General features: G+C 31.2%; 1 protein-coding gene and 3 non-coding genes across 4 annotated transcripts in view; 2 read left to right on the forward strand and 2 right to left on the reverse strand.

Moving 5' to 3' along the window:
- The window catches only part of LOC129950289 (calcitonin gene-related peptide type 1 receptor), a 148,448-nt gene extending 137,495 nt beyond the window's left edge, over positions 1–10,953 (forward strand). The window contains 2 exon segments of the mRNA XM_056062183.1: positions 3,548–3,676; positions 9,569–10,953. Coding sequence (XP_055918158.1) covers positions 3,548–3,676; positions 9,569–10,039 — 600 coding nt within the window. The 3' untranslated portion in view covers positions 10,040–10,953.
- A 4,999-nt stretch (positions 10,954–15,952) lies between these two features.
- Positions 15,953–16,034, reverse strand: Trnal-aag (transfer RNA leucine (anticodon AAG)). The gene has a single exon. It is a non-coding gene; the product is annotated as a tRNA-Leu (tRNA).
- Positions 16,035–16,676: 642 nt separating this feature from the next.
- Trnav-uac (transfer RNA valine (anticodon UAC)) lies at positions 16,677–16,749 on the reverse strand. The gene has a single exon. It is a non-coding gene; the product is annotated as a tRNA-Val (tRNA).
- A 5,196-nt stretch (positions 16,750–21,945) lies between these two features.
- On the forward strand, positions 21,946–22,027 carry Trnal-aag (transfer RNA leucine (anticodon AAG)). The gene has a single exon. It is a non-coding gene; the product is annotated as a tRNA-Leu (tRNA).
- Positions 22,028–27,786: the final 5,759 nt, after the last annotated feature.

The following is a 27,786-nucleotide window of genomic DNA, read 5'->3' on the forward strand; positions in this document are numbered from 1 at the left end:
CTTTAAGTAATTTTTGTTTAAGTTTTTATTGTTTGTTAAAAACTGTCTATTCGAATTTTATCCAAATCTTACCGAATGTTGAAAATAATATTTTTCGTAAAATAAAATTAATTTGAAGCCAATATCTCAAATTTTTAAAAAGATACATGAGTAGAAAATAAAATTTTAACAACTTTTAGCAATTTAATTCAACGTTTAAGTTTTATTTTTTGTTAAAAAACCCTCGATTCGATTTTAATCAAAATTTTATCAAATTTTGAAAAAGTTATTCTTCATTGAACATTGTTCATTGTTCGTAAAATATTTTTGAAGTGATTTATTTTTTTTTTATTTATAAAAAACGTTATTTAGATTTTTTTAAATATACTTGTTTGGTATCACGCTACAATATAAAATGTATTTCAAGTCTCTAGCGTTATTGGTTCATGAGATATTTAGAGTTAAACAAATCTTTCAACTTTTTTTTAAATTGATATGGTAAATAAACCACCCACTCAATTTTTTTGAAAGTCGTTTTTGCATTATTATCTGTTGACAACATTTATATATAAAATTCCTGAACGTACGGACGTATGGGCGTATGAACGTACGTACACATGCACGCACAGACATCTCTCTAATTTTACTTTTCAAAAATTTGTATTTCAAAACACTGTTAATCAAATCAAAATTTTATAATACAGCATTTGGTGTGATAAAAATTCAGTTTGGTCAAAATTCTGTGGGTCAAAATTATGTGTTAAATTTCTGGTTGGTCAGAAATTAGTATTTCAAAACAATCTAAAGCATTTTGAGAGTTAAATGTTTAAGAATATGAAATAATTTGTCAGTAACACTACCTACCAAAACATTTTAAGACAGTAAAATATATTAATATTATTTGAAGAAACATGCATTTTTGTATTTCCAAAACTGTCTAGTAGTTTTCAAGTTTTAAGTGACTTTTTTTTTGGCTTACAGTGTTCTAAGTTAACAGTTAACAGAATTTGAGACATATGATCAAATAGAGTCACACAGTATCATACAGAATTCTGAAAAACTGTGTTTCGAACTACTCTCCTCAAATACCTTAATAACCAAAATGCTTATTGACCCATTATGACGTCATACAGAACTGATATGAACTTGAAAGAAATTCAAAGAAATGTAATGTACATGTAGATAAAAGATAGATAGATAAATCTATTCATTAAAAACAATACATAATAATTTACAATAGAAAACAAACGTTCAAGCATGGCATTAGAGCCGTGTACCGAATATTATCCAGACGTTTACATTGAGAAAAAAAGTATACAATTATGAAATATAAAATAAAGAACACATTATATAATTAATTTAACAAAAATGTGATCACATACAACAAAATGTGATCAATTTTTTAAATATTGTTTTTTTTTTTTAATGGCAAAGTAATTTTTAAGAAGAAAAAGAATAGTTAACAACAAATATGTGTTACAATGAAAAAAGAAAACAATTAAGTACTTTAAGTGATTGCTCAAAATATTTAAGTTTAATTTTTTTTAACTAAGAAACCGAAGATGGCGAAGAAGTTGAAAGGTTTTAGAGAATATGGACGTTTAGTTTAGTTAAAACGGAAAAAAGGCGAACTCAAAGAAGTTCAAGTTATTGAATATTGGGGCTTTTAGTTTAGCTAAAACAAAACTTTTTTTTATTTATTTAAAAAGATACTTCAAAACAGACTCAAATAAGAATTTCTGTTATTATTTATTTATACTCCCCGTTTAAAACACGTAAACATTCTTCCGACGTAAAAAGCTTTTATCAAAATTAAATTTACGGATTTCTTGTAAAATAGGACAAGTTGCTAAAAAATGGTAAACATCATCGTTTTGGTTTGAGTTGCAGAGTGAACAAATTGCATCTAAGTCCGTTCTATGTGGCCTGTAGTTGAGCTCAAGAGTTTCTGTCCGTATTTTGAATATTAAACTTATATCAAAAGCAGAAAGATCCTCACAGAAATAATTATTAACAACCAAAGTCAAATTAAGACGGCTATAGGTTGCTCTAGAAAGTGATTCCCTAGCCCTTTCGACATAAGTTTTGTACATTTCCTTATCAACTATCGAAATACAGTTGTAAAAGATATTTCTTTATTCTTCTTCGTTGTTTGCATTTAGATTCATTGCTAAATTATGAGCTGTGGCAAGAGCATGCCAATTTCTAAAAGGGGAATATCCACAATGGAGTGATATAAAAAGGATTTGTTTGACTGTGTTGGCCTTTAAATTTCTAACATATATTATCGGAAACCCGGACTCAACATATATGGCGTAATTAGGCGTGCTACGCGGCAGCCGGAAGATTCTTTTGAATATCTTCCATATCCTCTAGAAATTGGTATCCATACACTTCCATAACAAAAGCAACTGTTCACTGTAGCCTCTGAGACCTTAAATTTCTATGTAGGGTCCACGAAGCTTCTTGAAAAAAAAAGTGACCACATCGAGTTCATAGCTGATTTGGCTAGTACCAGTTTATTTTTAATATGATTTTTGGTATTCAAATTATGAGTGATAGTAAAACTAAGATATTTATACTCGCTGACAACTTCAATAGTGGTACAGTCCAATGTCCAATTTACATTATTATCTGAACAGTTCTGGGGTTTGAAAATCATAATTTTAGAATTAGAAGTGATGATTTTGAGATCCCACGAATAGCAATATTGTTTGAGTTTATTTATCGAAAGCTGCAATGTCACTTGGTTATCAGAGAACACCACCAAGTCATCAGCATAGAGCAAAACCTTCAAAAGATAAATCGAAAATCAAAGATAAGACACCTCACGGTAATTTATTTTCAATGTCATTGATAAAAAGAGCGAACATCAGCGGACTCAACATACAGCCTTATGGAACACCTGTTACGGTATTGAAGGATTTTGAAATTTCTCTCCTGTAAACATTTTGTTTAATAACCCCAACACACTTTCGAGAAATTCAGGAGTTGAATTCTTATGTTCAATGTACATGTGAAGAAACACAATTTTAAACATTAAATATTCAAATTTCATTAAGGGAAGCCCTTTCATATCCTCTTAAGTCTTCTTAGGGCTGTACTCTCACACAAAAAAAAAAATCGCAAAATATTATAAATGTGTCTACAATTTTTATTTGCTCTTGAGACATTTTATTGTTTTGTATTCTTGGCTTATTAATATTTCAGGCTATTTATTTTGTGACTTTAAGATTTGTTTCTCTTTTTGTCTCAAGTATTCAAGCCAATTTTGCACTTGATTTAAATATTCAAAACATATTAAAAAAGGTCTTTTGATACTAAATTGGACACTCTGCCTTACATAATGCAAAAATAACTTCCAAAACAACAAAGTTCTGAAATTGAATCTATTTTAAGTGTTATTAATTATTTTGCTTTTTAATTTGATTTCATTATTAATACCTCCTTACTTATTTTCCAACTTTATAATTACGAAGGACATCAACATCACCATCAAAAAGCTTTCGTCCTTTTTTTCTTTCTTTCTTTGACTCAGAATTCTATAACACTTTTTTTATTTTTTCAGGGATTTTGTGTTGCAACATTCTTCTGCTTTTTCAATGGTGAAGTTATTGCCCAAGTTAAGCGCAAATGGACAACAACATTTTACAGCAACCGGCCACGGAACAACTCCTACACAGCAACTCAGGTCTCGGTAAGCTTTTATATAATATTTGTTGTGTACATTTTACATTTTACATTAATTCATTCATCATATCAAAAATATCCTCATAAAAGTGGTTGCAACTTATTTTTACATTTAATTCTCTGTTCTTGTTTTACATGAGTACAAGGATACTCAAACAAAATAACCTTACTTAGAAAAGGACTTAGGTAGGTAGGTTAAGGTTCCTTACAAAAAACTCTTTTCATAATTCTTTATTGCTCCTTTGAATGCATTCAAATTAAGCGTGCATAATTTCAGCTTTGCAAAGAATTGCACTTACTTGCATAACTATAATAGTTCTTTCCGTTATTTGTGTTGTTTCTCAAAACCTACTTCCTTCCTTGAGCAGATATAATATTAAGGATAATGTCGTGTATAGGACATGATAATATTTCCTGGTTCAATGCACAACATTAGCTCTGGAAAAGTGGAGAAGCGAATGAAGGACTGACGACAAGCAATTGTTTAATATTCACATTTAAAATTTGAATTTCTTTACTCTCACATAACTCAACGTCATCACACACAGATCCGACACCAGGTGCTTGAGCTTCCTTTCCTTTCTCTTGAGACTATTTTTGAGAGATTGTAAAAAAAAAATTAAAAATAAAAATACGATAAATAAGAAATTCTATTATACCTTGAGAAAAATAAAGAGACTTCCTTGTTTCTTGTCGGAAATAAATGGTCTCGATAAGGATTTGTACTTTTTTTTCATTTTGTTTTATAGATGTTGTTTACGAGGAAGAAAATACAAATCTAAAATTGATTCTTTTTAGAAGATGTAGTACGGTATTTTCAATTGAGTTTTCTATTAGTGATAATTTTTATTGACGGTGAAGAAAAATATAAAACGTGAAGTCTAAAGAAGAATTAAACGAAATTTATTAAACTAAAAACTACATCCATTGATGTTGAAGGAAACAGATAGTAAAAATGTAAACAGAGATATGTTTTTAATTTGTAGCTGAATTAAGTAAAATTGTTTTATCAAGAATAAGGATTATAATTAATAAAAATTGTTCCCAAATATTTTAATATTTAATACGCCTTTGAAGATCCAAAATAAGCAACGATGAGGTTTTACTATTCATCATTTGGTTTCGAGATTTAAAAGTTATTAAGAATGTTAACTGGCGTGCTTTTTTGGCATCGCTATCTGCAGCCAAATCCGATTTCCCAAAAAAACGTATACGCAGTTCCCCATCCACAGCTGTTTTGTTTCATTTTTTAAGTTGGTAGACCTGGCAAACTGTCAGATAATAAATCAAAACAAAAGTAGAAGTCTACCAAGAACGGAGTCTCCTACTTTGTCCAGGTTTTTTTTCGTGATCCTACATATTTTTGTATTTTTCATTTGTACATCCATCTGTATTTTTTGTTTTTGATACATTGGGGTACGTTCGTAGATTTGGTCAGTTGTCGTTCATGAAATAGAAGTTCTTCTTGGTGAAACATTTACATAAATGCAGGGTCGAAAGATAGAAATTGAAATTCGTATGTGAAATGTGGAAGACATTTGAAGTTGAATTTCTACAACCGGGGTACTCAACTTAACTTTACTTAAATTTACAAAATTATATACAAATTATGTTCTTTCTACTTTCTTGCACCATTTGTTTAAAATAAGAAAATTACAAAAATTGTTTTTTAAATCAAAAATTAAGCTTTCTGCATCATTGTTTTTAATTATGTGGTCAGAAAAACTTATATAATATTTGACTTTCGTCGTTTTCTAAGTTTTTGAAATTTTTGTAATCTCAGATTTTTCCTGGCAAATAATAGCTGAAATTTAATTTTGTAATTGTTTACGAGATATATTCATATAAACTTAACTTTTTTAAAATAAAATAATAACAAATAGTCAGACAAATGTCGAACAGAGAAGGTTGTTTGAAAGTGCGTATGTGAATTGTCACCTATGTGTAAATTTTTATAAAAGCCGAGATTCTGATTTTTAAATCTCAACTCAAGTCTCAAATAGATCATGAAATCTGAGATTTGTGCACTTTTTCCTCACTTCACCACCTCTTTTAGCTGTCAGGTGGGTGGTCGGAGTAAGTAAGAGTAATGGGTCTGACCGCCCTCGTAGAGGTTTTTAATAAATCAGGGTTAAATACTCTGATGTACTCGTATGTACATAAATATCAAGCCCTTCACGCCATTTTATCGTATGCGACGTTTTCAATAAAAAACACAACTTTATTTCTAAAATTTGTTAGTACCACAAAGAGCCCTGAAGGCTGTTCTCATGTCTTAACTTAAACATAATTAATAACTTATAATATTGACTATGGGTACAAGTTTTTTCAAGGACCAGAAGTAAGCTTTTAACGTGTCGGTAACGATAAAATTTCTTTGGCGCTTACGATTTGATTAAAAATAACATTGATTTTCGGGCAGTCTGTAGTTAAATGGTTGATGGTGAGCTGGATATTGAGTTGGCATAGGTTGGAAATAGGTGAAGAGTCTCTATTAAGTGGGTGACTCTGTATGAGCTGTGTGTGTAAAATCCTCGATCTTATGAAGCATTTGTTTATTATTGCAGGCGTAGAGCTGGGATAGATAATTGGACTGCGATTTTAGTTGATGGAAGAATAGTAGTGATAATAATTCAATTTTACAATATCGTTTTTAGTAGGTTGTTATTTTGATATTGTTAAGTTGCTGCTCCTAGCGGTTATGATGGCTTCATTGTCTGCGTGTTCATTGCTTCTTACACCGATTTGTCCTAACACCCAAAAAATCTTTATTGCGATGGCGGCTAAAGTTGAAAGACTGTTAGTGCATATCACTGTTTTTTTTACAATTTGCAAGGAAATTGCGTGGCTTTAAAAACTGTTAAGGCTTTGGCTGAGAATACAGAGAAAAATGTCGGTAGCTTTTCTGAAGGAATTAGATTGTTGTTTGAGTCAACGATTATGAAAAGGTACCTTCTTCACACTTAGAACCATCATTAAAAAGGTTCCAATTATTGCTGATGAAAGGATTCATTAATTCCTGAAAATGCTGAAGATATCTCTCTCTTTCGGAGTTGAATCTTTTTTAAAGTGCAATGTTGATGGATTCATTCGTGAATAGCCAAGGAAGGTTACACTCGACATCTTTTTTGTTTAATTTTTGGTTCAATTCCGATTTGTCTCGCAAGCATTAAAGTTATGTAGAGGGCTGATGATATTTTGTTGGTATCACTAAGCGTTTTAGAATTTTCGTAAAGTCCAAAAGAATTGGAGAGACAAAAAATGCAAGTATTTTTCCTACAAGTCTTGATGTAGGGACTTTTTTTTCTTTCTATGACATTTTTCTAAGATATTTGTAATAGAACTCGTCTTAAAAGCTTTGAAGCTGGCTCTGATTGCGGAGTGATATGCTGATTGAACAGGATGGATATAGTATTTGCACATTTGTTATATATAACACGTTCGTAATTAATTTTTGATAATATTATTTTGATAATATTATTTGTTGGCTTTTGTAACATTGATCAATGAATTTGTATGGTTCAAACTATTTTTTGGTAATAAAAAGGAAGAATGTAGTTATCAATGTTCTTGGACTGCAAAATTATTTCACTTATGTTACTGTAGGCTATAATATAGATAATAACAGATAGAGCCTATCCATGCGGTATACCATCATTCAGGTTGTAGATGTTTGAAAAGCTGTTGTTTACCTTAACTCTAAACTGACGTTTCGTTAAGAAGGTTCTTACGACATTGAATATCTTTGACCTGATTTTCAATTTAGCTAGTTTGTTCAACACAACATGGATGCTTTTACAAAATCAATGGATAGCATTGAGATGTGATATTTTGACGAAATCGCTATAGAGACAAATTTTCAATGTGAAGTATTGAGCCAATTGTACTACGGCCGTGCTTGAACGCCACTTGATTGAAATTATTTTTTCTATTTTTTTTAATTTGGTGTTTAAGACTTTTGCTGTCCCTTTCCTTTAATACTTACAACTCGAATCCAGAACAATTGCTAATTATAGAATTAAATTCGTCTTAAGGCAAAAAAACAGAAAAATGCATACATTTTTGTTTTGATATCAATGTCTTAAGTTCATTAAGTCTGTTTGACCAGTTTCTGAATTAAGTCCTTTATTTCCTAACTTCAAAGAATTGTAAGTGTTCATTCCAATATTATATCGATTTCCCGACGTTCGTAGTAACTGAACGTGTTGCATACCTTCTTTTTGGCTGGTAATTGAAGACTACGAATTAGACGATATGTATTTAATTATTGCATTTAAATTTTACTCGTCGCATAATTTCACGTTTTGAAGACGTTTCTTTTAGACTTTTTTCGACTTATCTTCAATCGTTATGTAACGTTTGATTAAAATGTTGTGCTCAAAAGTTCTTACGAATGCAAAACTTTTCATTGAGTTCCTATTTGTCACAAGAAAAAATCAATTACGCCCAAGTGCACAACTTTAAAATAAAGTTGAAGCTATTATTTTGAGACCTATATATTGTCCTCTTTAAACAAAAATGCCTTTGGCAAAAATCCTGGTTCAAACAGTTTTTTATTATAATGGGTAATTCATTTTATGGTCTCAAGTTGTTAACTACATTTAAAGTGCCATAATATAAGTTATAACTAAATTGCGAAGAATTTGAAGAGAGGAAAAGCGATATTGATGTTAGAAGGTCATAATTAATCAGTTGAAAATATTTCTGCTGTAATTGAAAGCGACTCAAACAATAAAAGGTGAAACAAGGCACACAATAAAACCAATTTTGGATGTATGGCACACAGAGTTTCTTGGTTGCGTAATGTCACATTTTGGACAAATAAATTTATTACTAATATCATGCGATTCGATACTGATCTCCTCGATAATTTGAATGCAAATTTTTTTCAATCAATGGCAAAGTCCAAACGAAATAAAATATTCATCAAAAATAATGTATCGCATTGTGCTTTAATTTGTACTTTACTTTGGAATCCAAAATATGAATGGCCCTATATCATCCAAATTGTGTTCTTTTTTACAAATTCTTTAACGATTGGTTAAGGCTAAAATGAACTAACTAAGTAAATATTGGTAAAATTTCGTAATAACAAAACATTTAAAAATGTACGAATACCCCCAAGTGCCCACTTCATTTAATAGTCATTTTAAATGGACAATAGATAGTTAACAGACCTAAGATTAAGTAGAAAAGCTATATTTCAAACATGATATTCAAGAAACCAATAATATAGATTCATTTATAACATTTTGTTATGGTTTGGATACAAATGAACGCCCAAAACATCACTTTCTGCGTCATAAACAAATTTTTTATATATCTCTTTATGGGATCTACGTCCCTTAAATGCTAACTTCTCAACGTGCCTGTAAGACCACTTTATGGTTTTTATTTCCTTGAAAGCGGTTCTTTAACTTTTGCATGCAGGTAGATAAATTTCAGTTACATACTTTTTCGGTGCATTGTTTCGATTTTGTAAATGTTTGTACTTAAAATTTTACAGAGTTGACGTTTCAATCAATTGTTCCATACATTTTAAAGGCCCTTTAGTTTTAACATACTTACAATTAATACAGAACACTGGTTATAACACCATTTTGTCCCATTTCACCCTACTAACAAAGGATTTTTAAAATGTAATTTATAATTAACAACTATAACATATTTAGTCCTCTAAATTTAAATTAACAAATATTATATGTTTTCAGGTTTAGCTTTCATTTTAAATGCAAACTAAATTTATTTTAACCACTCATAAGTGCTAAAATAATATTTAATATTTTGTACATTTATTTTATTATTTAAAGTTTTAGTTTTGTGTGTCTATAAAATATTTAATTTTGCAATAATTGTTTGATATAATTTTCTTCAAAAATCACAGTTATTGTAATTACAGTTCGTCCGAAGTGGTCCTCACATTCCAGGCGAGGAAAAAGTATGACTAAAGGCAAAATCATCACGTCGAGCTTCGAGTGCAGTCCTCTCATCAACTTCAATGACAGGACGAGCCCCAAGTAATAAATCGACTGCAAACAACTTCTATGGCGCTTCGAAAATATTCCGCCGTCGAACCATCGATAATGTTCGCATCCATCAGCCACTTATGGAAGAAGCATTGACATCCGATCCAAAGGATCAACAACAACATCCATCACATCAGCCAACAACGACAGCAGCGACTACGACGACAAGGACGAGGCAAAGGACGACTGCTAATGCATCAGTTAATACCAATAGTATTAAGAATGGTGGCACGGTAATGGTTACCACAACTTTCACCACCTCACCAAATAATTCCTGTTGTCAAAACAACAATCACCAACATTTGGACAGTAAAATGACGATGGTCAATGATGAGACTTTATAATCGAAAGACTTATTTTTCTCTAATTAAAAAATACAAAACTTAAGAGAAAGTTTAAGAAAAACTGCTGAATTATGTGTACTTAGATTTGACACGTTACTGTTTTTAGTTAATTGTCAGTTTTGTAAATATTTTAGAAAATTCCTTTTAAAATAAAAATTCAATGAATTTATATTAATTTAAGTGAAGTTCCGAGTCAGGAACTTTAATGTACTCACGCGGTCGATATTCTAATTTTATTTCACATAATGTTGCGGTGTTGTGCATTGACAATCTGTAAAAAGACGAAGTTTGTCAAAAAGTGTTTGTGGTACCACATAAAATGTAATGAACAAAATCACATTTAACTAAAAGTCGCACATTTCTGAAAATTTTGTCCACTCAAATAAAATAAAATAAAATAAACACAAAAACTGAGCAAGTACTTAAAGTAGATGCTTCTTGATGAAATCTGTAAAAAGAAAACACAAGTTCCAAAAAATGGAATAACTACAAGCAACGTATAGTTTTATATATGTATGTATATTTATTTTAATATTTTTAAGATATTTTTGATAAATTAGTTTATGATGATGATGATAATGATGTGTATGTAATATGAATGTTATGTGTCTTGTAAATATTTTATGAATGTTTAAGGTTAAAAATTGTATATTTTTCAAAAAAGAAGAATTTTAGTTTTAAGTGAATAATTAAGAAACATGATGAATTTTGGAAGGAAGAATCCTATAAGTGACTGTTGGCTTTGCGCTTAAAAGTACCTATGTACATTAAATACTTTAGTTACTGTAAACGATAGTTTATTTTTTAAACACATTTTCTTGTTTTTTTAATTCTTTTATATTGCTTGTATTTTAGAAAATGAATGTAAAACAAACTAAATGTAATTTGAAATAAAATATTTTAAGCTTATCTGAGTTGTTTTTTTTTTAATTTATATATTTTTGACTGGCTTAAGTGAACCAACTTTGCAAAGGGTTAAATGATGAGTGCTACGTTTCGACAACAATTTTTAAAGCCATACACTTTCCTTAAAGTCGTTTGCAGGTTATATTATACACTTCGTGTAACATGAATACGGACAAGATTTGTTCGTTATTTATTTGACTATATTTTTCAAACCCTTTTGTTTTTTTTTGAAAAAACCCAAATGTGGAATGAATGAGGTATGTAAACGGTGATTTTTTAAGAGCTTGAGAACTTTTTTAAAAAAAAAACGCATAAAATTTGCAAAATCTCATCAATTCTTTATTTGAAACGTTAGATTGGTCCATGACATTTACTTTTTTACTTTTAATTTCATTTAAATGTTGACCGCTGCTGCGTCTTAGGTGGTCCATTCGGAAAGTCCAATTTTGGGTAACTTTTTCGAGCATTTCGGCCGGAATAGCCCGAATTTCTTCGGAAATTTTGTCTTCCAAAGCTGGAATAGTTGATGGCTTATTTGTGTACACTTTAGACTTGACGTAGCCCCACAAAAAATAGTCTAAAGGCGTCAAATCGCATGATCTTGGTGGCCAACTTACCGGTCCATTCCTTGAGATGAATTGTTCTCCGAAGTTTTCCCTCAAAATGGCCATAGAATCGCGAGCTGTGTGGCATGTAGCGCCATCTTGTTGAAACCACATGTCAACCAAGTTCAGTTCTTCCATTTTTGGCAACAAAAAGTTTGTTAGCATTGAACGATAGCGATCGCCATTCACCGTAACGTTGCGTCCAACAGCATCTTTGAAAAAATACGGTCCAATGATTCCACCAGCGTACAAACCACACCAAACAGTGCATTTTTCGGGATGCATGGTCAGTTCATGAACGGCTTCTGGTTGCTCTTCACTCCAAATGCGGCAATTTTGCTTATTTACGTAGCCATTCAACCAGAAATGAGCTTCATCACTGAACAAAATTTGTCGATAAAAAAGCGGATTTTCTGCCAACTTTTCTAGGGCCCATTCACTGAAAATTGGACGTTGTGGCAGATCGTTCGGCTTCAGTTCTTGCACGAGCTGTATTTTATACGCTTTTACACCAAGATCTTTGCGTAAAATCTTCCATGTGGTCGAATAACACAAACCCAATTGCTGCGAACGGCGACGAATCGACATTTCACGGTCTTCAGCAACACTCTCAGAAACAGACGCAATATTCTCTTCTGTACGCATTCGTGTGATTGGTTTAATGTCCAATAAAGTAAACTGAGTGCGAAACTTGGTCACAATCGCATTAATTGTTTGCTCACTTGGTCGATTATGTAGACCATAAATCGGACGTAAAGCGCGAAACACATTTCGAACCGAACACTGATTTTGGTAATAAAATTCAATGATTTGCAAGCGTTGCTCGTTAGTAAGTCTATTCATGATGAAATGTCAAAGCATACTGAGCATCTTTCTCTTTGACACCATGTCTGAAATCCCTCGTGATCTGTCAAATACTAATGCATGAAAATCCTAACCTCAAAAAAATCACCCTTTACCTACGCGCCATGCCATCGTGTACGGTTTCTGGAGATGTGTTTCAGCTCACTCTAACTCTCGCCTAGATGACGCTGATTCCATCTCGACTGTCCTGCACCATGTGCTTCTCGGTCATCCAGCTCTTCTTCTGTCTTGTGTGAGCTAATTCAACTGCATTGCTTCGCCTGTAATGAAGTAGCTCATTTGAAATACGATTTGGCCAGAAAAGCCTTAGAATGTTACGAAGACAACTATTTACGAAAGTTTGCAGCTTTCTTGTTATGGCTGAAATAACCTTTCAAGTGATGCAGCCATAAAGAAGCACAGATTCGACATTTGTGCGAAACAGTTTTAGCTTCGTTCTTAAGCTGATAAAGTTATTTCTCCAAATTTTTGACAGCATACCGAACGTCGCTTTTGCTTTAACGATGTGGCAGATGATGTCTTGTCCGGTCCGCCTTCGATGGAAACAATGCTTCCAAGGAATTAAAAGTACTCCACATTTTCCACCGGTTGCGAGAAAATATTTTTATGAGAGAATGGTCGGGTTCCGAGGTTAATCATTTTTTTTTTTGCCCGAATTAATTTTCAGCTCCACAGCTTCTGTTTCTCTCTCCACACTTGGTGTCATTTGATGGAGATCCATGATCCCATGAAAAAGAGAAAGCAAATACCGTCCGCGTTCGCTTGATGACGTTGGCGCTACTTGTAAAAGCTCTCTGGGAATTCCATCAAGTCTTACCGCTTTGTTGTTCTTAAGTGGTTTAATTGGAAGTGGGGCGGCGCGGATTCGGGGATTAGTTTCTTCAGGCGCATCAGAAAGTATCGGCTGCACGTTGTTGGATTTTTGTAAAAAAAAAATACTGAATATCGGAAACAATATTTCCTGTGAAATAAAAAAAATATGAAGCAATATTTTTAATTTTTGAAAAGCTGTTTGAGTCGAAAGTAAAGTTAAAATAAGTTTTAGTATTCTTTTTTAAGTTTTTATTTTTTGTAAAAAAACTGTCAATTCAACAATATTTTTTTAAAAGATAAAAGTAGTTCTAAAAATCTTTTATTTCGACTCTAGGGACCTTGAAACGTCAAGAAATGTGAAAACGTTCAATTCGAAAAATCGGATCCATTACAATAACTTCCCTACGGGAAGTTAAAAACCATGTCTCTATTCATGTGACACAAAGTGTACATATCAGTGATTGAGTACTACGTACTTCTAAAGAGAATGTATTTCTAAAGAATTCAAATTTTCAAGTCAATCATTTGTAAATTGTCTGAGAAACAGTCCAGTAGACTAAAAATATGCAATATTGAAATAGACACGATTGAAGTTTTGAGTAATAGCGAATCAGGAATAGCTTCAACACTACTCAAAAAATTATCTCCATTTCTTTTGAGTTCAGAAGCTAGTCAGTGAATTGTGAATTTAAAAAAATTGAATTCACAAGCTAGATGGTAGATTGGGAATTCTTAAGCTTATTTGACTACATAATTATTTAATTACTAACGAAAGTAATTTTAAAGCTTTTGGAAATTATAAAATGACCAAGTTGCTTAAAAATTGTCTACTAAATAATTTTTGTGATCAAAATTTAGCCATTATCTCATGAATTAATTTTTTTTTAATCACAAGTCATATTGTTTAGTTCATAAGTCACTAACTAACTTAGGAATTAAAATTTTCTTAATTAAAAGTCACTAACTAGCTTGTGAATTTAAATCAAAGTAAAGCTTGAAATGGACTTAACCTTTTGCAACTCTGAAGAGGTCTTAGCTTTATTTTTTCGTCAAGAAGGATGTTAGAAAAGTTGAATAGTTTGTGGTATCTCAAATACCCGTGGTGTAAATTAAGCGCTCCACCAAAATATATCTTTGACTGAACTTTTTTCGAAATAAATATCACATTTTCTTAGACTTGTACAAAACAAAGTTAACAAGTGAATTTGATGATATTCAGGAAGGAATAATCATCAGCTAAAGATTACCTACTTTAAATAAACACCTTAGGATGTTTTTAGAATTCTGTTTCATAAATTTTCAAATGATTTGTAGCCATTAATGGAACTTGCAAGTTTATTTCATTATAAGAAATTAATAGTATTGGCCTAACTTATTGTTAAGGAGTTTACAATTTTATAGTCAGCAATTTGCTAAATATCAAGCAATTTACCTAAGGAACTCCAAAATTTGAAGCCTTTCCTCTAAAAAAAATCAACATCCAAACATGTCTAAATAAACAAAGCAACTTCGCTTAAACTGACCTATTAGCTGGAATCACCAACTGTTCAGACTTAGCAAATGGCTAAAAGTTAAAGTAGTCATTCCGTGCCTTTTACTTTAGCAAATTGTTAAGAAAAAGAAAGATGGTAAGATCAGGTAAATTATGTTAAAAATAGGTAATCATGTTTTATATTTATTTAATTGCTAAAAGTGGTTTTAACATTTTACATAATCGTTTAAAGTTTTACACCAATGTTAATTAAGCTAAGAAACACATTGACTGATGATTCCAAGTTATAATAACAAGCCAAAATAAAAAATCTTGATAGACTTTAGGCAATACAAATATTTCGGATTTGGGTTAAGAAACTACATAAAACCCAAAACATTGGAACACTTTAGTAGAAAACACACAATCGCGGTCTCCGTCCAATTGGGTTTTAGGTAGATTTTTTAAATTTCACGAGAAGAGGTCAACCCTTTTCCCTTTTCGTGGCTTTCCCATTTTTTAAATCTTTTTGTTTTCGGAACATATGTATGAATAGATTCGTAAGGAATTCACAAAAATCAAAAGCTTCATAGTGACACATTCCTATATTTTAAGGTTATGATATTTTCAAGTTGCATAATTTTAGAGGTTCATTTATTATTTTGTAATAATTGTAGTTGCGGAGTTTGTTTTTGAAATAATTTAAAAATATTAGATTTGTGATTAAATTATTTCAAATCCACTCATGTAAATTGAGGTTTTTATGGTAAAATTAAAATTTTATTCACTAAAATAATAATAATCTTCATAAAATTTTATTTGGCGTAAGATACCTTCAAAATCAAAAACTAAATTATTCAATGAAGCTATAACGGTGTCGCCTAACGATATGCTATGAGCATTGGATTCTAAGATGTTTTTAATTCGTAGACATTCCAATAGGCAATTTAAATTCTCTTGAAAATCATGGCTCTTTGAATATTTTAACACCCAATTTTGAACGTTAAATAAAAAATCATGAGAGAAGGACATGTTGATGTCTTCTGATTTTAAAATGAGTAATATAAACGTCTTCTTTTCCCCATACTGAATCAATCATAAAAGTAAATAGGTTTCATTTTATTGATAAGCCATTTGGATAGGAACAGCTATTTAGATTGATTTTATGCCTTTTTTACCTTAACACTAATGATTTCGAAATTCAAATTTTATAACAGGTAAAATTGGTGTTTTTGAATGCGAAAATAATTCTCTTGGCAGCGGTGGGATTCGAACCCACGCCTCCGAGGAGACTGGTGCCTTAAACCAGCGCCTTAGACCGCTCGGCCACGCTACCATACATTTTATTAAATCTTAGTACAAAACTCGCAGTCCCGTTAAAACTGATCTACCATCCAAAATAAAAGCTTATACACAAATATAAGACATTTAGCTTAAATTATAAAAAAAGACGATGAAAGATTTCCAATTCTATGAAAGTTGCCTGAAGTTAATAAAAATACATGAAAAAAACTTAAAATGGAAATTATCAATAAACGGTTATTTTCATGTTATTACAACTACAAGACAGCCCCTAGAAAGCTTTTTTATTGGGAGGGGTTACCAAACATAAATTTTATTTTATTTTTTTCAAAGAATTCATAACAAAATAAAATTTAAGAACATATCGGACTTATCAAAACTCTTATGTAAAAAAGTAAAATTTAAACAAATAACAAGAAGCAAAATCATGTTTACAGGGGGGTTATAGTACCCCATCCCATCTGTGCACTTAAAAGTTCTTATGATGCATACAAATTTGCAACTTTGTTATTTGAAGTTTATTTAAATAGAAAACCGAGAAAATAATGCAGAATTTGTCTAACCGTCAAGTAACTCTAATAACATAGGCTCACGGTGGAAATCTTCCAGGCAGGGGCAAACTAAGTTCGTACATTGGTACATTGAAAAAGTGCAATCAAAACAAAATATTTAACTCTGGTTCCATCCAGGATCGAACTGGAGACCTTCTGCGTGTAAAGCAGACGTGATAACCGCTACACTATGGAACCACATGAAATCGTACAAATTCATACCAAAAGTTAAATATTAGTTTATATTTAAAAGTATATAGAAGATATTTTTATTTGAGTCGACCCTCCTTTATTTAGCGTTAATTCAAAAATTCTGTTTGGCAGGGAATCATACATTTTTTTAAAATAATTTAAAGAAATGTTTGTCCAAGATTGTTTTATTGCTGTTGTTAGTGATTTTGTGTCTTCAAATTGTTGCCCAGACTTGTAGACTTCACAGATAATAATATTTAGGTCTGGTGAGTAGGGAGGCTATTCCAACAATCCAACATTTTGCTGGTTTATCCAGGCTCTTATAACTCTGGCCTTATGGATGGGACGTTATCCTGCTGAAAAGTTCATTTAATAGGTCCAAACATTTCAATGAATTTCAGAAAAGCAATTTCAAGAATGGTTTTGTATGAAATTGCCGTCATTCGTGATGATGGAAATTCCAGCTCCATAGTTCCAAAATACGGTATTATCCCTCAAACCATATAGCACCACCTTCACAGCTATGATAATTTTTCTTTTCGTAGATCATGGCAATAATAATTAAATCTGTTTGGCCATCGCGATTAAATTTTTTCATCCGTGAAAACGACAAGCTGCCACTCCTTTTTCCGTGACATGTGGCACCTGCAGAATTCAAGCCGCTTTTCCTTTCTTTGTGGGTTAAGTGGAGCCTTCTTCTTCAGATAAATGCGCTTGGTGTTTGGAACACTCCTAATCACTCTCTTAACCGTGGAATTACTTGCTGTTGTTCCAGAAGATGTCTTTATTTGAGGAGCTGGCTGACAATAATTAGACGTCAGTCGAGCAATCAATCTCCTTTCAGCTTTTGCGAATTCCATTTTTTTTCCAATTAAACGCGAACTTAAACTTTCTTCTGCGTACAGTTTGATTTTAATTTTTTCTTCCGAATTAAGGCCTCTGCTCGTCCCATTTTTTTTGCTTAAAATTGTATTTTGAATAATTTAACTTCACTTTGTAAAAATTTTACGCACTGATCTATACAAATTCTGAACCAGAACTAACTTTAAAGCAGATGAACTGCATTTTATAGTGTGCTTCCAATTTACCGTGAAGACATATTTAAATTTGTCTCTTTTTTGTAAATAGATCGATTATGAGACATGATTACATGAGAAAAAGCCTTCTCTTTGCTGGCAGAATTACAAAAATTGAGAATTATGATGAAAATTTCAATTTTTGATCAAAAAAAATGATGACCAAATTCTTTACAAATTTTAAACATTTTTGCTATGGGATACATTTGTATATAAAATTAAAAATAAATATTTATTTAACAAAACCAATGTTTTTTAATTCAAGGTGCTGGACATAATATAAAAGCAATCAACGCAACTGTTTTTTGAATGTCATTATTTGGCATATTCCGACTGGAAAAAAAGCTAAGAAAGTCGAAGACTTGCTTTTTTTTAAATACGTAACAATCAACATTTTAACGAAACAACTTAAACAAATTTAATTTAAAACTTAAGTGCAGACTCTTTACTAGAAAGTCAGCGATATTTAACTGGGGAGGGGATAATCTCTTCTCAATTTATATCAATACAATTTTGTTCAAACAGATTAAAAAACGAACAACATATCTCCAACAACTAAACAAATTGATATTATAAATAAATTCAAATAAATCAGTCACCGATTAAATGGTTTAAAAATAGAGTGATTAAATTATTAAGAGACATAAACACAATTTAATTAGCTTTATTTTAAAATGTGTATACATAACACATAATAAAATTTGCATACGCCCTCTTGTCCTTGTAATGTACAGAGAAGGGTCACATATTTACCTGTTTACAAGGCGTACATTTCTTAACAGTTCAAGATCAGTTAATTTTACATCAAGTGGACTTAATTATAATAAAGCCAAAGTTGTTTCTTTAACGGTCATTCGGCTTTTTTTTGTAAACTGAATTTAAGACGAATTTTTAAATTCGGTGTTTTCTTAACCATTTTCACCGCACCTATAAAATCGTAATCAAATAAGATGCAAAGAGTAGGTTTAAAAAAGTACTTATATAAGATTTAAAAATATACCTGTAAAATAAATTTGTCTTCAAAGATATAAATGCCATTTCATTAGTCAAAAAAAACCTCCAGTTTTAAATTTTTTTGTTTGAAAATAGTTAGACTGGTTTTTAAATTAGTTTTTATATATATAAAAATTGTCCACTTTTTATTAAAAATGTTTTTGTCATGCAGTTTTTCAATGAATGAATAGAAATTTAGTCTGGATCATCATCATATATATTATTTTGTTGGCTTATCTCCCTTTAACGGCTCTCATACGGAACTAATTTTAACAAACAAGATGTCAAAACAAAGAGAATTTTCCGTAGATTATGCGAATTGTATTTTATTGAATATTAATTTATAATTTGTTGAAAAAACTTAACTTTTAATTATAATAAAAATATGAAATATTCGGAAAATATTCGGAAAATATTATGTTAAGGGAAATGGTTTGTATCGATTACACACCATTTTTTCCTGTAAGCTAGTTTCCAGGAATTTCATATTTTTTGGGATGATGTCTTTATTAAGTTCTGAGTGGTAGTGATCAGCTAAGGCAGAAGATGAGTTGTGCGGATGTTTTTGTACGTGCGATTACTCCCAAAACTCATCTCATCCTAGTACAAGCCACCCCAAAAACAATTGTTTGTGTATTCAACTAGTTCGCTCAAAGATTTTTCTTTTGAAAAGCTTTAATTTCATATAAGAAGAACCAAGATGGAAAATAAATTATCTGAAGATAAGAAAGAGGCAGAACATGAACGTTTAAATTGTAAAGCGATCGCCTATTGGTTGTGTAGTTAGGTAGGTGTCAAAAACGAATAAAGAATACTTCATTGGTGTGCTCAGCTTTATACAGATAGGTAGATAAAGACATGTGTATGATGTTAATGAAGAATGTTATTATTAGGTAGAAGATACTACAATCCAATCACATTCCTTCTTTCCTACAAGTTTTCAGAGCAAAGATGGAGTAATTACGTTCAGTTTATTTTTTTGTTAAAGTTTAAATAAAAGAAGCATACGAACAGGTACAAGAAATCGCTATTCATGTGTTGTTTACAGTCAGGCTCTTGGGTGTTTTAGATTTAAGTTCTGAAGTGACACGTAAGCAGTAGTTGGTTTTAACAATAGTTGTAGTTATAAAAACACATAAATATGAACCAAATGTATTAATTTGGATAAAAGATAGGAAGGTAATTAAAATTTTGTCAAAATAATGCGCTCTTTCGGGCTCATGCACAGGATTTAATCTGGTGAGATGGGAGGGGTTGCATTTAATACAAGCAAAATAATTTAAAAAAAAACTAATTTAGGATTCAAAATTTTACCTGAAAAATAAGTTTGTCTTCAAAAATGTAAATGCCATTTTATAAATAAAAAAAATGATTTTTCCCATTTTTTTCTAAAATCATTAGAGCAGTTTTTTTTAATTAATTTAAATTAATTTTTCAATTTTGTTCTAAAAATATTTTTGGTATGCAGTTATTTAGTGATTGTAAATATACGCTCTACATTTGAATTTCGTAAATTAATGTTGACCCGTTTCTAAGATATAGAATTTTGAATAAAAAATCAATATTTTTTTAAAAATCTAAAAAAAATGCACTTTTGATATAAAACATTGTTAAAAACAGACCGGACGGAATCGCCGAACCCACTTTTTTCGACTTCTCTACCTAAGTAATATCATGATTAAAATCTCGAGTTCGAAATTTTGCACAAATGCAAAACTTGCCACATAGTTCCTATATGTCGCAAGTAAAAATTGTTCCGAATATCAAAAGCTATCATCAATGCGATAAAACCTAGTAAAATATATCATGCAAACTTTTTCTATGGTTGGTTCTGTTTTTGGGAATTCGAAAATAACTGTGTTTTTTGGCATTCTATAAATAGTGTAGTAGCAAATTCCCAAGAAACCATCTACAGTAACCAAGTTTTTGTATTAAAAACTGAAGTAGCCAGGTTTTTGTTTTTAAGAATTGGTACGAGTGGAAGAAGACCTGTCAGAATGATTATCTTCAGCAACAAAAAAAAACTAACTAAAACTATTAAATAGACAATTTTTAAGAAGAAACTATGGTGCTGAACTATTCAGTTCTTCATTGTTTAACACGAATCAAACTATCACACTTGCACTTCATAAGAAACACCGAAACACCATTTGCATTTTAGAAAGTGCTGTCAAACCTAATTTTTTTTAAATCTTCTTGTGCGGTGGAAACATAAAAAAAATGTTATCTAAACTTTGGTGGAAACATAACAAAACTTAATTATCTTTTCTATCGTGTCTCTTGCGAAATAAGCCCAGTTAGCCATTTTTATTAATAAAATAAAATAAAATAATATCAACAGTAACAGATTGATTTTTTTCCCACGTGGAAAACACATGATTCCAAATGAACAACTACTCACCGAACACAGCCATCGAGATACAAATGCAACATCAATCGTACCAACATTTCAGAACGAATTCACATAAGATCCATTCGAGTATCGTAGAAATGTCAAAAACCCATCCGTATTATCGGTACTATTCATACTGTGTAAAATCATATTATACTATTGATAGATTTTCCAACAAAATACGGGTAATGTTTGTTCCCAGCGTTTAAAATTTGTAACCAATTTTACTACAACAACAACTTTCACGTATATTTTGTGCATAAACAATTGTTGCCACAAATTTACAAATTGCCAAAGTAACGTAAACACATTTTGTGTCACATGAATAAATAGACAAGCTTTTTTCGTTTTTTATTTGACGATATTTTTGAATCCCTTAGGATTTTTTTGGAAAAACCAAAATGTGGAATAAATGAAGTATGTATCAAGTTTATATTGCAAAAAAACCTAAGGAGTTCGAAAAATATCGTCAAATAAAAGAAAGTTGGACTCTATTCATGTGACACGAAGTGTATCTGTCAGTCATTAATCATCAAGATGGTGTCGTCGTAAACTTGCTTCATACAAAATGTATCCAAATTGTTGCGAATTATCAAAATCGGTGCAGGTGTTTTTAAGTTATAAGAGTAATAGTTAAAGTTGACGTTACTCTCTTTCAGCAATTGTAATAACATAAATCATTAATGGACAACCCTAATACACAGTGAGGTGCGAAGTAAATTTGACAAATTTAAAAAATGTGGTAGCGTGGCCGAGCGGTCTAAGGCGCTGGTTTAAGGCACCAGTCTCCTCGGAGGCGTGGGTTCGAATCCCACCGCTGCCAAGAAGTTCTTTTTTAATTACTTTAGTTCTAAGAAATCAGAACAAAACAAAACTTATTATTCCAAATGGCAAAATAAAACATTTTCAAAATACCCCGTATTCCAAATCTTTCGACCCAACTGCTTTAAAGCAGTTAAAGTTTTATATTTTATAAGTTTAATTTCAAATTCTTAAATGATGTTTAAGCTTATAATTTAGTTTCACTCTTAACTGTGGACTTTTCTTTCAGACTTGTTTCAAATATTAAAATTTAAATTAAAAATTATTCTTATACTATATTAAGAAGGAATGTGCATTGTACAATACTCACTGTCTTTCAATTTACTAAAACCGACCGACACACTGAGAATATTCTTGCATCACTTTGGACGTGCAGAGTATTAAATGCGGTTAGGTGTCTAAAGTCTACTAAAGTCCAACGTAAAGTAAAAGTTTCTCAATTTTCTCAAACCTGAATAAACATTATTTGGGCCGCAACCAACACCACGCCATGCCACGCCACACTGACACGACATCCCTCTCAAAGGATGTTTCTTATTATAATCCTGAGGTTTTGAGAACTGAAATCCAAATGACTGAATATCTAGGTCGAATGCAATAATGTTCTGTTTCTGTGTGCACAATTGTAGGGTTTATGGAGAACTAAGAAGTTCCTTTAATCTACTGGGACTGGTTAGGAAAACTATTCCTTGGTTATGTAAATATGCTCTTATTAAATATGCCAGGGATGTTATACGAGTATGAATTTTAATTGGAATCCAACTTAAATTTCTCTGAAAAAAATAATTTTAATTATTTGCTTTTTTTAGCGAGAAATGTTATGAAGGGGAAATAGTTCGTCCTATTAAAGGGCTTTGTAAAGTTTTCTAAAGAAATGAACCAGGGGTTCCATTATTTCACTTTACATTATTGAAATAAAATTAATTCAAACGGAGTTTTCCAGAAGATTTGAGGTAACAAAGAAAACCTTTAGTGACGGAAAGAATAATTCACATTACGACAGATCTTAAAAAAACTCAGGAGCTTCAAATCGACACACACTATATCTTTTTCGATTTCAAGGTCAACAAGGAAGAGCTTTCCAGAGAAATATCTAGTTTAAGCATCCCTGTCAGACTTGTTCGTTCGTGCAAAATGTCGATGGAGAATGCACGCTGCTCTATCAAGGTTGGAAAAGATCTCACTAATGTTTTTGATATTTAAAAAGGTTTTATTCAAGACGATGTACTGTACTGCAGCCTTTTCGACATCATTCTGGAAAGAATTGTGCAAAACTCAATCGTCAACACTAGAAGCACAATTTTCTAAAAGTGAGTCTAATTACTCGGATCCGCCAAAGATATTGACTTAAATGGATGTCAGAAGCGCGTTTTTAAACATTCTGACGGAAGCGGAGAAGATGAGTTTAGTGGTCAATAAGGGAAGACCAAGTTTATGCTATTAGCAAAAAAGGACATTGAACAACGACGTCTTGGACAAAACGTCACCATGGACAGCTATAACTTTCAGGTAGTTAAGGACTTTATCTACCTTGAAACCGCTATAAACACAGAAAACTACACAAGCACTGAAATCAAACGAAGATCTCTACAGAGCAACGCTGCTTCTTTGTACTTTGAATTGGGTAGTAAAGTCCATCTATACGACACTCATCATCCCGGTTCACATTTAGGGCGCTCAGGCTTGGACCCTGTTAAAGAAAGATTTGAGCGTCTTAGGATGCTTTGAGATAAAAATTCGAGACTGTTCTGGTTAACATAATAAAATTTCAACTTAGATGTGTAAACATCAACGCATGCAGGTGCAAGAGGACATCATAAACTTGGCGTAAGAAATTGTAGACAGCTAGCTAGGGACCGAGCTGGCTGGAAAAAATGTTGTTTAAGACTCAAGTCTATCCCGGACTGTAACGCCAATTTAGGTAAGTAAGTACGACCGAAACAAAAATGAACAATATTCTATTTAACGAGGTTTTGTTCATTTTCTAAATTGAAAATCTGAAAGTCTGTTCTATTAGGGTTTATTTATTCAAGATTGATTGTGCGTGAGTTACCAGAGGGAAGTTTCTATGAAGGAAAATGCTTTAAAAAATTTAAATAAAAATCCTTCATCCATCAGAGTCTAAGCTCTTCTTTCGTCTATATGCGGATACTTCTCATTATATGAAAGAGCCAAGAGATACAAACTGGACGGACAGTCTTACAAATAGGTACCTACTCCTTTTCCAGGATAACGAGAGCAGTGAAAATAATATTGGATGCATTTCCTCTTCCTTCACATAATCCTGGCAATTGCTTTTGAACACCTTCCATCCCAATTACAATAAAGTGGGTTGTTTTTATTTAAGTTTCACTTACTCGAAGTTTTACTCTATTGTATTTTCTTATAGTCAGAAAAATGATAGATGTTAATTGCTTCTATTCTTGTACTCAATGTTTTCAACTTTTCTCCAAAGTCCCCCTTTTTGTATATAGGAAGGTGTTAAATGGAAAAATAGTTGAGAAACTTTATATAGCATTTTAGTTTTCTTCTTTTCTTAAAAAATAAAATAAAAAATTCATGAAATTGAGAAAATAAAAGGAAATTGCAGCAGCAAAGGCAGGTACGCACCTCCATCCAAAGGCTATAGGCGAAATGGTCACACAAAGCAAAGGAAAGTTCTGTGAAAGAAAAGTACTGGATGGATGGTTGAATAAATCTTCGAAATTTGATTTAAATTTAAATTACAAAAACAGGTAATTGGTAAAAGGTAAGAGACGAGTAAAGTTAGAGAGAATTAAAAACTATTTGATTTTAAAGTGAGTGATATTTTTAATTATGTCATTTTCAAAAGGATGGACTTTTAATATAAGTGTACTTGAAAACATGTTTTTGTGTCATCTTATTCTATGAACTTATATTATAAACTTAAGTTGTCAAAAATATAGTAAAACTGTCGAATAATTTACTAAGAAAATGGTTGACAACCCTTAAAACAAACAATTTGACAGATGACAACAATCCTCAAAGACAAATAATTTGAAAGTTAACAAAAAGGAGTTTTTACTCAAAAATATTTAAACTTTGAAGAATTTGTTCCGAAAATCAATTTGATGTCATCTGTGTACACAGTTATTGAAAAGTTTAGAGAAATAAGATCATTTGGTGACGCTTTTCATTTTTGAAAAACATTCAGAGTTGATAACATATTATTAACTTCCCATAGGAAGTTATTGTAATTTGTCCGATTTGTCAAATTGTCAATTTTGACATTTGTCGACGTTTCAAGGTCCCTAGAGTCGAAACAAAAGATTTTAAGAAAGATGTCTGTGCGTGCGTGTGTACGTCTGTACGTTCGCGACGTTTTTTTCGTTGTCCATAGCTCAAGAACCAGAAGAGATATCGACTCAAAATAAATTTTGTTATACAGATAAAAAGGCAGAAAGATGCAGGAAGGGCTCTCAAGAAAATTGCGTGGGTGGATTTTTTACCATAGCAGTTTAAAAAAAAGGTGAACATTTTGGTTAACCCTGAATATCTTACGAACCAAAAACGCCAGAGACTTGAATTTAATTTTATATAATAAACTGTAACGTGATCTCAAAGAAATATATTTTTTTGAAAAAAATCTATCTAACGGTTTTTTTTTCTAAATCAAAAAAACTGAAAAAAAAAATTTGTCACCTCCTAAATTTAACGACTAACATATGATTTCATCTCCAAAACAATTTTGAACAACGGAGAATAATGTTTTTGAAATCTGATAAAATTTTGAGAAAAATCGAATTGACAGTTTTTTTAATAAAAAATAAAAATCTAAAAAAAACATTACTCAAAGTTCGTAAAAATTAAATATCGATTCAAATATCTTTTCAAAAACTTAAAATTTGGGCTTCAATTTTATTTTATCTTATAAGAAATATTGTTTTCAACATTCAGTAAAACTTTGAAGAAAATCGAATTGAATTCAGTAAAATTTTGAACAAAATCGAATTGACAGTTTTTTTATAAAAAATTAAAAACCGAACAAAAATTAACAAAAGTTGGTAAAAATTGAATATGGATTCAAATATCTTTTCAAAAGCTTGAAAGTTAGACTTCAAACTCATTTTATCTTATAAGAAATATTGTTTTAAGCATTCTGAAAGATGTTGAGAAAAATCGAATTGACAGTTGTTTTACAAAAAATAAAAAGCTTAAAAAAAAATGTATAAAAGTTCGTAAAAATTGATTTTCGACTCAAATATCTTTTCAAAACTATAAAATATTGGCTTCAAACTTATTTTATTGTACAGAAAATATTGTTTTCGATATTCAGTGATTTTTATATAAAAATCCAACAGCCCGTTTTTCATAAAAAATAAAATCTATAAAAAATAGTACGCAAATTTGGTAAAATTGATACTAGTACATATAGACAAACTTTTAAGCAAGACAAATCGACAGACGGGATGGGAAGTTATCAGTGTGGGTCGCATCCCAGCCTCTTTTTATTTTTGCATTTAGTCCTTACAATTGAATGATCTAAAATTTCCATAGATTTTCTCTGGTTGAGATCTTGGGACTGTGTTGGACTTTGTAATAACATGTACATTTCGTTTTCTTGAAAGCACGTCTTAAACGTATTGGAAGTGTGCTTTTGCCATTGCTCTGCTGAAATATTCATTTCAGAGGCAACTGATCCCCAGCGTGTGGCAGCATGTCACGGTAAATCAAACGATACCTTGTACCACCTATTTGGTAAATCGGTCAAAGTCCATGCCCTAAAAAATCCCCACACCATTTAGTTACCTCCTCCATGTTTTACAGTAGCTTTGGTATGACGTGGATTCGGTGCCTCTTTGGCTGGTCTTCGAACACGACGGAAACCATATGAACTCTTGAAATTGAATTTGGACTCGTCCGAAAAGAGTTAAAATATTTTAATTTGACTTGCTCCACTTTTATATTTTTTATAATTTTCTCTTTTATTCATTGGCAGAGTACCTATGCATCCGTTTCCATACCATATTCTTTTTCATTTTCATTTATATTTCTTTAAAACTGCGATCTGTGAACTTTGACTGCAAAATGTTCACCATGTTCACAATTTCGGAGCTTGTTAAGGTTAATATCTTTCCATTTCTAGTTACGACGTAGTTTTAAATTATCAAATGTCAAAAAATGTTAGCCTCAATCTTTCTATCAAAATTCATATCCTTGTCTTTAATCCTTTATGAAGTACTTATGTATGTCTACAAAAATTGTACTAAAATGTCTAATATACAACATGCATAAAGTTAAAACTTTCATCTCTGACAACATTTCTCGCACACAGAAATGGTTGAGAGTTGTTAGTCACTAGGCTCTGGTTCTTCATGGACTGTTGCGCCACCTAATTTATTTTTTTTGTATTAAAGTTAAAATTTACCCCAAATACAGATGCCAAAAGATATTTTTTCCATAACAGCAAATTTTGTTCATCGAAATTCCTAAAAACGAAAAACTTAAAACAAAACGAAATAAAAAAACAATATCCTTAAAGTCTCTTGATGGCACGTACATATAAAAAGTATGCCAGAAGCAGTTTTTATTCCAACATAAAGTAGAATATCCGCTTTGGTCTTTTGTTGCTCCTTTTCGTCCTTGCTATTTTATTTTGTAGATACCAAACATTCCAAAAATATAGTTGCTTTAGTTGTTTTCGTGACATAAGTTTGGATTGTTTTTTGTGTGTAGAAAACTTCACAAAAAATAAAAGGAAAGTATTCTTTTTATTTTATTAGCAAATTATTTCTCAAT

The sequence above is a fragment of the Eupeodes corollae genome, chromosome 3 (genome assembly GCF_945859685.1).
Source record: "Eupeodes corollae chromosome 3, idEupCoro1.1, whole genome shotgun sequence".
Lineage (NCBI taxonomy): Eukaryota > Metazoa > Arthropoda > Insecta > Diptera > Syrphidae > Eupeodes > Eupeodes corollae.